The sequence below is a fragment of the Bufo gargarizans genome, chromosome 5 (assembly GCF_014858855.1).
Source record: "Bufo gargarizans isolate SCDJY-AF-19 chromosome 5, ASM1485885v1, whole genome shotgun sequence".
Taxonomy (NCBI): domain Eukaryota; kingdom Metazoa; phylum Chordata; class Amphibia; order Anura; family Bufonidae; genus Bufo; species Bufo gargarizans.
The window spans coordinates 218,744,739-218,757,294 of record NC_058084.1 but is presented as its reverse complement, the minus strand read 5'-3'; the positions used below and the strand labels follow the sequence as shown (position 1 = coordinate 218,757,294).

Below are 12,556 nucleotides of genomic sequence, written 5' to 3'. Positions count from 1 at the left end.
AAAACATCATCATTTTCCGCTAACTTGTGACAAAAAATAAAAAGTTCTATGAACTCACTATGCCCATCAGCGAATACCTTAGGGTGTCTACTTTCCGAAATGGGGTCATTTGTGGGGTTTTTCTACTGTTTGGGCCTTGTAGAACCTCAGGAATCATGACAGGTGCTCAGAAAATCAGAGCTGTTTCAAAAAGCGGAAATTCACATTTTTGTACCATAGTTTGTAAACGCCATAACTTTTACCCAAACCATTTTTTTTTTTTTGCCCAAACATTTTTTTTTCATCAAAGACATGTAGAACAATAAATTTGGCGAAAAATTTATATATGGATGTCGTTTTTTTTGCAAAATTTTACAGCTGAAAGTGAAAAATTGCTTTTTTTTGCAAAAAAATCGTTACATTTTGATTAATAACAAAAAAAGTAAAAATGTCAGCAGCAATAAAATACCACCAAATGAAAGCTCCATTAGTGAGAAGAAAAGGAGGTAAAATTCATTTGGGTGGTAAGTTGCATGACCGAGCGATAAACGGTGAAAAGAGTGTAGTGCCGAAGTGTAAAAAGTGCTCTGGTCATGAAGGGGGTTTCAGCTAGCGGGGCTGAAGTGGTTAAAGGGGCTGCTCCAAGATTTAAACATAGGATATGTGATAAGTTTCTGATCAGCGGAGGCCAGAACAGATGCTTGACCACTGCTCCCATCATACATGAGGACACAGGACCACCCTTCTTGTGATCAGTGTGGTCAGACTGCCACTGATGCGGAACTTATCACCTACCCTGTGAGTTTTGGAGTAAAATTATATGACAACTATATAAGGAAACATGTTAAAATGATTTACGTTTTTTTTTTTTTTTTTGTACTTACCATCTTTGGTACAAATAAATTAGAAAGACCACATCATCTCTAAAACATGCTAATCTGTGTGAGGTTGGCATGGTTATAATAAAGGCGAAGATATCATCAATAAACGTGTTAAATGCCTGTTAGGAAAAAAAAATACAATGTTATGAGGCACAGATAAACATCTTACCATCAGGAGACTGAACTGGATTATTGTGGGCTACCCCATTTGATTTACACAGCATGCCTACCACTAAAATAATATACAGCCATCATTCTGCAATTATAGATGCAATTCCCTTAGGGCATGTCTCTATTAGCTTAGCACATCTTTCCTTCAGTCCTGACCAGTTTTCCAGTCCCCAAGGATGAAAAGCACCCTCACAACATAATGCTGCCACCAACAATGGCTATATTTTTCTGGCCACTCTTCCATAAATCCCCTCTCTGTGTATGACTTAAAGTGGTCCTATAGACAGTAACTTTCATGTCCACTGAGGATCTCAGAGCTGTTGAACCTAATTAATGCCCCCCCCCCCCCCCCCCACTTGGACCACAAGTATGGTGGTTGGCCTTCTCTTGTGAGTAGTTGTGCCATATACTTTGCATTTTGTTAGAATGGATTTAATTGTATTCCATGTTCAACCCTGATCTCACCTTGGTTTTCATGATGCTTACTTAGTAGTACTGTGATCAAAACCTACAACCACCTCATATTATCCAAGTTGTCCCCAGATCAAAAACGCAACATAGATCCTAACCAAAAGAAAGCTCAATGGGACTATGACTATAAAATGTATAATAATCTTTATTAGTCAAAATAAATAATTTAAATACAATAAGGAGAAATAGGTACGATGGAAAGTGATCCAGAAAAGATATACATGGGGTACATGGATCAGATACAGCAGCTGTATATCTATTCTGGATCACTTTCCATCGTACCTCTTTCTCCTTATTATTGTATTTAAATTATATATTTTGACTAATAAAGATTATTATACATTTTATAGTCATACTCCCATTGAGCTTTCTTTTGGTTAGGATTAGTAGTACTGTGATCTTTCGTGCGTTTATACTCACATCATGTGACATACCATACAAGGGGACTTTATTCTATTAATCATACGAGTTTGGGATTGGCTAGACCAGGCAATAGTTTGAAGTTTCATTGAAAAGGGGTGAATGCAAATCTAGTTTGCATTTATTGTTTTAAGCAAAGTTATTTTTTGTCTTTCCATTCTAACAAATTTGGACTATTTTGTAAGCTCCATTACATAAATTCTAAATTAAAATCCTCTTTAAATCCAGGTTATAATGCAAGTACGTGAACACTTTTGCAAGGCACTGTAAAGGGTATGTCACCCATTACAACCAATTTTTGTATATATGCATAAAAAATAAAATAAAATTAAGCATCTTTGCAAATTCCCATGATTAAAAATGTACTGATTTAAGAGTACAGATCCTTTAAAAACACGTCTCTATGATTACAGACCAAAGATAAACCCTGTGCGTGGTCAGACCCTCCAGTCATACTCCTTTTAATCTGTCCCCTATAAGTTGCAGACTTAAATTTGCCAGAAGTAGGGGACAGATGTAAGGGAGCAGAAAGCAGGATTAGACTACACATCGAGTTTGTTTGTAAAATGTAGCCGTGGAGACCCATCGAGTTAAGGTTTCATGACTTTTATGGATAAAAGCAATACAAAAATGGTTCAGTCTCTAAAGCCTAACACAAGCTATTCATGCAGCACGTATACGCGGGATAACTTGTAAAAGTTAATTGATAAATGGTTAAGTGGCAATGTTAGCTTCACTCTATGCATTAAAGGCACAAACAACTGTTCACATAAATACAGTCTACAATAAACAATACTCTTCTTGATGTTACGCGTAACTTTTCAAATAGGTTTAACTATTCGGTAAACTTTACATATTAGGCAATTATGTGCTACTCACTTTATATGTGAATGCCTTCCATGGTAAATGTGCCACAGATTTCATCTGTAAAAAATCAAACAATAGCAATGTCTTCATAAAGAAGCGATATTACATACATACAGTATTACATAATAAGCAATATACACCGAATGGCCACTTTTGAACTTTTTAGAGAGAAACATGTAGTAGTGTGTTGGACCTCTTTTAGGCCTCCAGTCGTCATGTCATACATTTCACTAGGTGCAGGATAGCTGTCCATGTGGACAGGATAGGTTCTCGCAGTTGTCGTAAATTAGATGAAGGTACTGAGATATAGACTCAAGTAACTGTGAAGCCAGTTAAAGGGGTATTCCCATCTCATTGATCATAGTTTATTTTGATAATGATGTCCCATTGATCATTTGTGTATCAATTTTTTTATCAACAAATTCCAACCCTTCCTCATAAAATTAGGTGCCTCCTACCTCATTGTTTAGTTTGGTTTCCCATAGATACGGCCACCCCCTTGGCTGGCCTCTCCTTGCCACTGTGAACAAGCACGGCGCCGGGCGGCTGCGCTGATCTTTATTCATTTGTGCCGCGTCTAAAACAGAGCCGCGCATGTGCAGCTCCATTTTAGACGTGGCACAAAAGAATATAGATCAGCACATGCACGGCCGCCTGAAGTCTTCATACACGAAAGTGGAGACTGAGGACGTGCCATACAAGGATCAGAGGACCGGGACAAGTTCAAAATAGGTGAGCATTATTCTTACATGAATAAATGTGCCACCAAATCCACCAACAATTGTACAATATATGACAATAAAGGGGTTCCCCTGCAATATGATGACTCATATAATCCACATGAACGAGCACGCAAGGACTGAGTTCTCAGTGTGATGTCATAAAGAGACGTGGCCGGCCTTCACTCAAACTGCCTAAGCCCGCCCAGCCTTAAAAGCAGGTAACCAGGAAGTGAACAGCAGAGCTGGCTGCAGGTGAGGATGACATAGCAAAACAGGAATACCCCTTTAAGCAAAGAGAACTTGCTGTCAAGTGCCTGGATCTAATCCATGACTATACAACCCTGGTGGCACACTGTATCCTGTTGAAGGTGTCCTTCTGCCATAGGGTAAACAGATAAAGTTAAGGGATGAACCTGGTTGGCCAAAATACTTAGGTAAGCTCTAATGTTTAAAAGTCCATGCACGGGTATCAGAGGATCCAGGGTGAAACTAGAAAACATTGTATATACCATTAATCCACCTCCACCAGCCTAAATTGGTAACGTTGGACAGCAAGGATTCGTCAGTTGATGCTGTTGTGCCCACAGGAGCCTTCTTACCTTTCCGTTTCCCTTAGGCAGCAACGACACTCGAACTGCTTGTCTGCTGATGTAGTCATGCTGTGCTCTTGGACATATTAGTTGGAGCACCAGCATTGGATTTGGATGCTATATGCCTGACTCTGCACTGCCTGTTCATCAGAACAATTCTTGATCTCCTCTGACCCCCTTAATCTGTCAAGTTATGTACATCCTGAAGGTTCGCTATCAGCCCTGGCTAACCTAGCACCGATGACCATGCTCCGTTTAAAGCCTCTGACATTGCTCAATTTTCAATTTCTAACGTGGATTTTTACTGAAACTGATGTGCTCACTTCGTTTTATGGTGTATCTTGGGGTTACACATCTTATTTCCATACAGGAAAGCCCCAATCACGAAAGGGCAGGAGTCTCTAATAATGTGCCCATTCAGTCTATATGCACACACATACATATAATAAATTTTTACCTTATAATTTACAAATAACTGAGGCAACATGAAGAGGAATCCGAATGCATAAACACCTGTAAAAAACAAGACATTAACTAAATTGGATGCAAAATGTATGCATACATACAAAATAAATGTATTCCAAAGATCTTATCTCTACAAATTACTTAAAAGAAAACTATATATATGTGGCAGAATTTAGGTAATTACAGCCAGCAGAACAGATACAGCAGCACTACATCTGAAGAAGAAAAACAAGTGTGAACTACATACGAACAGCAGGATCATGTTGGCATGTGTTTGTTATCTGCGTACTTAGCCAAAATTATAATGTTAAATTAGATTTATCAAATGTATGCGTTAGCGCTTGCACATTGCAAAAGATTAATATAGGTTTAAGATGCATGAACATATCACGTCATGCTAGACACACTTCTTTTTTATGCCACCTCATGGTTCTTGTACATGTACATTGATAATTTGGGAAGTTTTACATAATTTGTCAGATTATACAATTTGGGCACGACCCTTTCTCTTGACTATCATAAAAAGGGACAAGACAGGTCAAATTTATTGCCAAAAATATAATAACATTTTATGCAACTGCTAAGAAAGTCTTCCCTTTTAGGGTGGTTTCACATAATGTTTACTGCCTCGGTTTGACGTATACCGTACAAAAAAAAAAAAAAGGATACAAATACGCAGCACACCACGTTCCTGTATTCTGCACAGTCCGGTAAAAAAAATATACGTTTTATTTACCATGGTGAACGGATGCTACTGAACATCATCAGTCTGAGGTATTCGTTTAATGCATCCTTTTTATTTATTTTTTACATACGTTAAACAGATGGAAAAAACATGTGAACCCACCCTAATTTCCATATTTTGAACAAACAGAGAACACCTTTAACATTTCTAGATATAATGGTCCAGATATACTAATCCTACAGATGGAGCTTAGATAGGCTGTCTAGACCTGCACCAGGTTCATCACAGTGCCTCAGGATGGATGATCAATGTGGTGCAGGGATAGACACTTTTTTTCTGGTTGTATATCAAAAATTAGCAGGCTTAGGCCTCATGCACACGGCCCGTGGAAACCCGGCCGGGATTCCTGCTGACAGCATGAGCGCACGGCGTCATTGGTTGCTATGACGCCGTGCGCTTCATGCAGCCGCTGCTGTACAGTAATACACTATACTATAGTATTACTGTACAGCAGCGGCTGCATGAAGCGCACGGCGTCATAGCAACCAATGACGCCGTGCGCTCATGCTGTCAGCAGGAATCCCGGCCGGGTTTCCACGGTCTGCTCTCGGCCGCGGAACACGGCCGTGTGCATGAGGCCTTACTTTGAGAAAGATTTACACCAGAATTGTTTTGCACATCTTAGCCCCCTCCTGCTTTCCAGCAAGTTGCAAAATGTGTAGACACTCTAGTTGCTCCAAACTACACCAATTTGAGCTATCTTTTTAGACAGATTTTAGGGCCAAACACATCAGTAAAACGGGGCCATTATTTGAATGTGGAGGCAAAATAAAAAGATCACCTACCGTTCACAAAGCTGTTTATTAGCCAAGAATACCAGCTGTAAATAAAACATGTAAAAATTAAAGGCATTTCATTACGGAACTACAGTACGGTTTATAGAACAATTTATCTTGTAAACTGCAGGTTTGTATGAGAGTATTACATTGGCAAAAAAAATGGCAAGATGGCTGCCATAAGCAGAGGTGTACTAACAAAGTCAAGGATCTTACCTTTTGTATTTTATATTTAGGAGCGAATAAACGGCTCCCCCCACACACAGAGGGTATAACAAGTATGACAGGTATTTCATAGCCTTAGAAGAAAAAAGAATGTTTCTGAGAAATCATATATGACATACAACAGCTTGCTCTACCAAAAGAAATGGTAAGGGTCTGAATAACTAACGAAGCACACAGCTTACAACGTAATCCACTGTAGCCCATAACACAGACAAACCCACTAGCAAACTGTTGACTTTATCTGTGCATACTTAGTGGTTGGTCACTTTCTGGCTACTGTTAATCATCTATTATGGGAGATGGCTTGGCTACAGTATATGGCACCTACTAATATAGCCTTTGTTGATATTCCGTGCCGTATGCTATATTTCATAAGTCATGTCCACACAGAGGTCCTGTCCATAAGATGGCGGTTCATGTGACCAGACACATCAATCAGCTTTCTCCATTGTAGCAAACTACACCTGCACTAAACCCCCAACAGTGGAAGTTCAGAAGACAGGCGCAGAGTATATGAATGAAGGAGGCTGACTGATGTAGTTGGTCACTGACCCTCCATCAGCAGCCATTTTATGGACAGGACCTGCATGTGGAGCACATAAAAGGGTCATACCTTATGAAATATAGAAAATGGCATATTATCAACAACGGCTAGATTAGTAAGTACCATAAAGTCATCTTAAAAACACATTGCTCAACAGTAACCAGAAAGTGGCCAATATCCAAAGGTTTCAGAGGACTATTTTCTGAATAACCTGTCATTTATCTTTGGTCTGTGAAGACTGTCATTGTGGATGACAAATGTTAAAATGAAAATTAACCAATCTCTAACGTGGCCTGTAGCCTAGTATGGGCTTCCACTGATGGGATGTAGATATGTCATTAAATGGGTTTTCCGATAATAATTACTTTTTGTATAATGTCAGCAGTCTACCTCCTGAAAAACTAAATTCATACTTACCTGCTAACCACCACTCCCGTTCTCTAATGTGTCCATGTTCTGGTAGATGGAGTGTTTACATCCGGCAGTGGATCGGTATGGCTTCAGTGGTGATGTGGCCACAAGCAGCACATCACCTAAAGCCAGTGATTAGCTGCAATGGGGAATGTGACCATGTCCATGCAGTGGCGGACGTAAACACTCCTGGGACCAGAATATGGACACAGCATAAGCAAAGTGGGGAGCAGGTAAGTATGAATTTTCTTTTTCAGGAAGCAGGTATTACTTTCAAACCACAACAACAAATAATATATCTGCCCATCAGTAGCTTCTGTCTCACAACAAGGCGTTAACGGTTGTCAGGAAATGGACTAAGGGGAAAATTAATCAAACTGGTGTAAAGTAGAACTGGCTTAGTTGCCCTTAGTAACCAATCAGATTCCACCTTTCCTTTTCCAAAGGAGCTGTCAAAAATGAAAGGTGGAATCTGATTGGTTGCTATGGGCAACTAAGCCAGTTCAACGTTACACCAGTTTGATAAATGACCCCCCTAAGTTGACAGAATTTAGCTGTTCAAAACCTCCAGCGTATGGCCTTGCTTTATATTTAGAGACAGTAATCTAAAACCTCAACAAAACCATGCATTCCATATACGTACCTGGGTATCATACTCTTCAGTCTTCTTTTCGGATTCACTGCAGGCTCCGAACTATGAAAAACAGTTTCACAATGAAGAAATATAAAGAACATCTTTAAGAAAATTACCAAGTCCTAAATGTACTTAACTACAGCACAGGGCTAACAGGAGACAATTTTGTATCGAAGTACAGGGAGAAGAAATTAAATATAGAAGAGAAGATTCAAAAGAGCATAAAAATGCAAACTTATATACTTCTATACACAAATAGCAATGACTGGTCTTAGGGGCCATCATCAATAATAGGGAACTCTTTTCTTCTTGATCATGGCCCATTTGTGTGAGCTGTATTTACATGTAGCAATTACCGCCTCTGTATGGGGATGATGATCACTATTATGATCCCTCATCATTAGGCCCAAAACGGAGGCACCAGCCATGTGACTTCAATGGGCCCATAACAAGCGGCAAAACATAAAAGACATGTTTTATCTTTTGCTGCGGAGGCATAGACCTGGAAGCCCTTGTGTGTGCCTGTGGGCTTCCCAGTCTGTGCTGTCGTGCCGCACTTCTTAAGGATCGCAGACCTATTGCAGTTAATGGGTCCGCATTGTGATCTGGATTCCACATGGCAAACCTGCAGTATGTCGTCGTGTGAATGTGGCCTAAAACTAATTCATTGTTTGGATGCAAGTTGTGATTTTATGTGCCATATAAACAATCGAATCTCCCCAAAAACATTTTTTTTTCTTCTTTTGTCAGGTGATCGGTGGCACAGTTACATGCGGCAACTATTAATAACAATATATATAGCCAACATACTCTGCAGTGCTTATAATTTAGAGGGAATATGTACAAACAATTCAGAAAATAAGAGTGAGGGCCCTGCTCGCGAGAGCTTAAAATAAAATTATTGTGAATGAGTATTTGTAGGAACTTTCGTTCCCAGTAACTGATCTGACCCTCAGCCCATTTAAAAGGGCCTTATAACATACTGACCCATTTAATTCTATGTGCCATGCATACATCTGTATTTTTTGCAGATCGTGCAGACGTTCTGCAATTTTATTATATGTCCTAATCTGGTCTGTATTGCTGACGTAAATTGTCTATTAATAGAAGTGAGAAAAATATGGAATGCACATGAACGGTATCCATTTTTTAGACCGAAACAGGGACACATCTGCAGGGTGTCCGATAGATGTGGCCATTCCCAACAGCGAGAGATGGGACCCATTCTTGAAACAGAATCGGGTGCCATAAGTGGGACCCACATCTATTGGACATTTATGGAATAATCTTATTGACAAGCTTGTCACACTGATTTAATTATCGGATTCATTTCAGATTTAATTATGCTTAGGTTTCATGCAATGCCTGCTTGGTGAAAATACCTCCATAATACAGAATGCAATGGCACAATTTTCACCCTGTCCGATTCATATGGAATCTGACAAAAATTCCTTTGCATGCCTTCTTATGAGCAAATGTATAATATAGGGCCCATATATCCCTACGGGTACTCTACCATGCATACCACAGGCCTGTACATCAATTTCTTAGTGTGGGAGAAATTGGCCCAGGCCATAATAGCTTACCTTGATTAGTGGCATCAGACCCCTCCACTGGAATGTGATTTTCAAGGCTTTCTTAACCTTCCACACCTGAAATCAGAGAAACAGAGAAGAATTAATTCACTGATCTTAATCCAAGCTGCTATTCTAGATGTACGGACAGCTTAAAGGCTATGTATACCTTGGGGGACATTTTTTTTGTTTTTGCATTGTACTTATTTTGAGCTAAAAATCTTTTTTTCAATTGGTCTTTTTTGTTTTTTCCTGCACAGCTTATCTAGTGGCAGGATCTGAATTTTCTCAATGCTCTGTTGTCTGATTGGCTCCTTATCTCTGACCTTCTAAACAATCATTAAAGCTCAATTCTTATCTTACTGATAAGAACGTGGCTAAATGGCCCTTTACACGAGCCAGGAATCGCACAGATTATTAACAAGCGTTCACAGTGAAACGCTTGTTCATTGGGTAATCCGATCGTTTGTGTGCACACAAGGAGCCCTTATGGGGAAAATTAGTGGGCATTAGTGATCACTCCTCCCCATACTCTGGAGGAGATTGCTCCATGTAAATGCACTGGTCTCCTCCGCTAGCGATCAGCAGATTGTCAGGAAGGAATGCGTTCTTCCCGACTATCTGCTGTAATACTGTCCTGTGTAAAAGGAGCTTGAGGCCTGTATTATACCAACAAATTATCTGACAGATTTTCTGACCAATCAGTTGTCCTCCAATTTCAAACAATCCAAACTAAATTCTGATGGATCCATTTGACTTCAAATGGGGTCCTTAGCATTCCAAAAGAGTTCTGGCATTTTGGAAGGCAAGACAGTGCAGCAGACTACACTATTCTTGCATTCGAAAATACTAAAACCCATGAGGAAAATGAAAAATGCCAATATGATTACATCTAAAAATAAATTACTGTCAGTCATTCTCAGTGACAAGTTTGGGACAGAAAATATGACATGCGCTACAAGAAACAAGAATTGAGATTATCAGTATTCCAGTGAGAACAAGCTAGTCTCTATCCACTGGATATAAGTTAAAGAGGACCTTTCACCACACCTGATATCCTTGTTTTAATAGTGTCATATATTCCCCATGTAATAACAATTCTGGAGCATCTATTCTTATGGCTCTATGTTGTGCCATTCCTTTATTATTTCTACTAGAAGTTATGAATGAATTGCTCTTAGCCATCAGTAAGGGTACAGAGGGGAGGTTACCAGTTGGGGGGGTGTGCCTGCACAGACTGGCTTTATCCAATCAGTGCTGCCATTTTCAGCACAAAATTGAAAGGAAAAGAACGGCTCCGGATTCTCATAGAGGTCCTCTAAAAACGTCTTCTTTATTCAAACATGTAGTTTACAGCAGATACATCCACCCGGTATACAGACAGTTGACGCGTTTCGGATTAGAATCCTTAGTCGTAACAACGTGACACAATGAAGTACAAAAATTTAAACGCATCTCTCAAGACTCCTCCCCAAAATTCAGGGAGGGGAAATAACCTCATTGGTTACTTCATTGGGTTAACACCCTTTACTCAATCACATAGCACCTGTGTTTCACATTGAACCGTGGCCTCTTAACCCTTGGTGATCCACAAAAACCTTAACCACTTCAGCCCCGCTAGATGAAACCCCCTTCATGACCAGAGCACTTTTTACACTTCGGCACTACACTCCTTTCACCGTTTATCGCTCGGTCATGCAACTTACCATACAAATGAATTTTACCTCCTTTTCTTCTCACTAATAGAGCTTTCATTTGGTGGTATTTCATTGCTGCTGGCATTTTTACTTTTTTTGTTATTAATCAAAATGTAACGATTTTTTTGCAAAAAAAATGAAATTTTTCACTTTCAGCTGTAAAATTTTGCAAAAAAACGACATCCATATATAAATTTTTCGCCAAATTTATTGTTCTACATGTCGCCAAATTTATTGTTCTTCATTTGATAAAAAAAAAAATGTTTGGGCAAAAAAAAAATGGTTTGGGTAAAAGTTATAGCATTTACAAACTATGGTACAAAAATGTGAATTTCCGCTTTTTGAAACAGCTCTGACTTTCTGAGCACCTGTCATGATTCCTGAGGTTCTACAATGCCCAAACAGTAGAAAACCCCCACAAATGACCCCATTTCGGAAAGTAGACACCCTAAGGTATTCGCTGATGGGCATAGTGAGTTCATAGAACTTTTTATTTTTTGTCACAAGTTAGCGGAAAATGATGATGATTTTTTTTTATTTTTTTTTTCTTACAAAGTCTCATATTCCACTAACTTGCGACAAAAAATAAAAAATTCTAGGAACTCACCATGCCCCTCACAGAATACCTTGGGGTGTCTTCTTTCCAAAATGGGGTCACTTGTGGGGTAGTTATACTGCCCTGGCAATTTAGGGGCCCAAATGTGTGAGAAGAACTTTGCAATCAAAATGTGTAAAAAATGACCGGTGAAATCGAAAAGGTGCACTTTGGAATATGTGCCCCTTTGCCCACCTTGGCAGCAAAAAAGTGTGACACATCTGGTATCGCCGTACTCAGGAGAAGTTGGGCAATGTGTTTTGGGGTGTCATTTTACATATACCCATGCTGGGTGAGAAAAATATCTTGGTCAAATGCCAACTTTGTATAAAAAAATGGGAAAAGTTGTCTTTTGCCAAGATATTTCTCTCATCCAGCATGGGTATATGTAAAATGACACCCCAAAACACATTCCCCAACTTCTCCTGAGTACGGCGATACCAGATGTGTCACACTTTTTTGCTGCCAAGGTGGGCAAAGGGGCACATATTCCAAAGTGCACCTTTCAGATTTTGCAGGCCATTTTTTACACATTTTGATTGCAAGGTACTTCTCACACATTTGGGCCCCTAAATTGCCAGGGCAGTATAACTACGCCACAAGTGACCCCATTTTGGAAAGAAGACACCCCAAGGTATTCCGTGAGGGGCATGGCGAGTTCCTAGAATTTTTTATTTTTTGTCACAAGTTAGCGGAAAATGATGATTTTTTTTTTCTCTTTTTTCCTTACAAAGTCTCATATTCCACTAACTTGCGACAAAAAAGAAAAAATTCTAGGAACTCGCCATG

At 39.4% G+C, this 12,556-nt stretch overlaps 1 protein-coding gene across 1 annotated transcript in view; it reads right to left on the bottom strand.

Annotated features, from left to right (window-relative positions):
- CLPTM1L (CLPTM1 like) overlaps window positions 1-12,556 on the bottom strand; it is a 111,998-nt gene that overhangs the window by 8,734 nt on the left and 90,708 nt on the right. The window contains exons 11-17 of the mRNA XM_044293052.1: window positions 9,488-9,553; window positions 7,911-7,961; window positions 6,304-6,386; window positions 6,097-6,131; window positions 4,559-4,614; window positions 2,802-2,846; window positions 864-979 (exon numbers count right to left, since the gene is read on the bottom strand). Of these exons, the coding sequence (XP_044148987.1) occupies window positions 864-979; window positions 2,802-2,846; window positions 4,559-4,614; window positions 6,097-6,131; window positions 6,304-6,386; window positions 7,911-7,961; window positions 9,488-9,553 (452 nt within the window). The remainder of the gene's footprint in view (window positions 1-863; window positions 980-2,801; window positions 2,847-4,558; window positions 4,615-6,096; window positions 6,132-6,303; window positions 6,387-7,910; window positions 7,962-9,487; window positions 9,554-12,556) is intronic.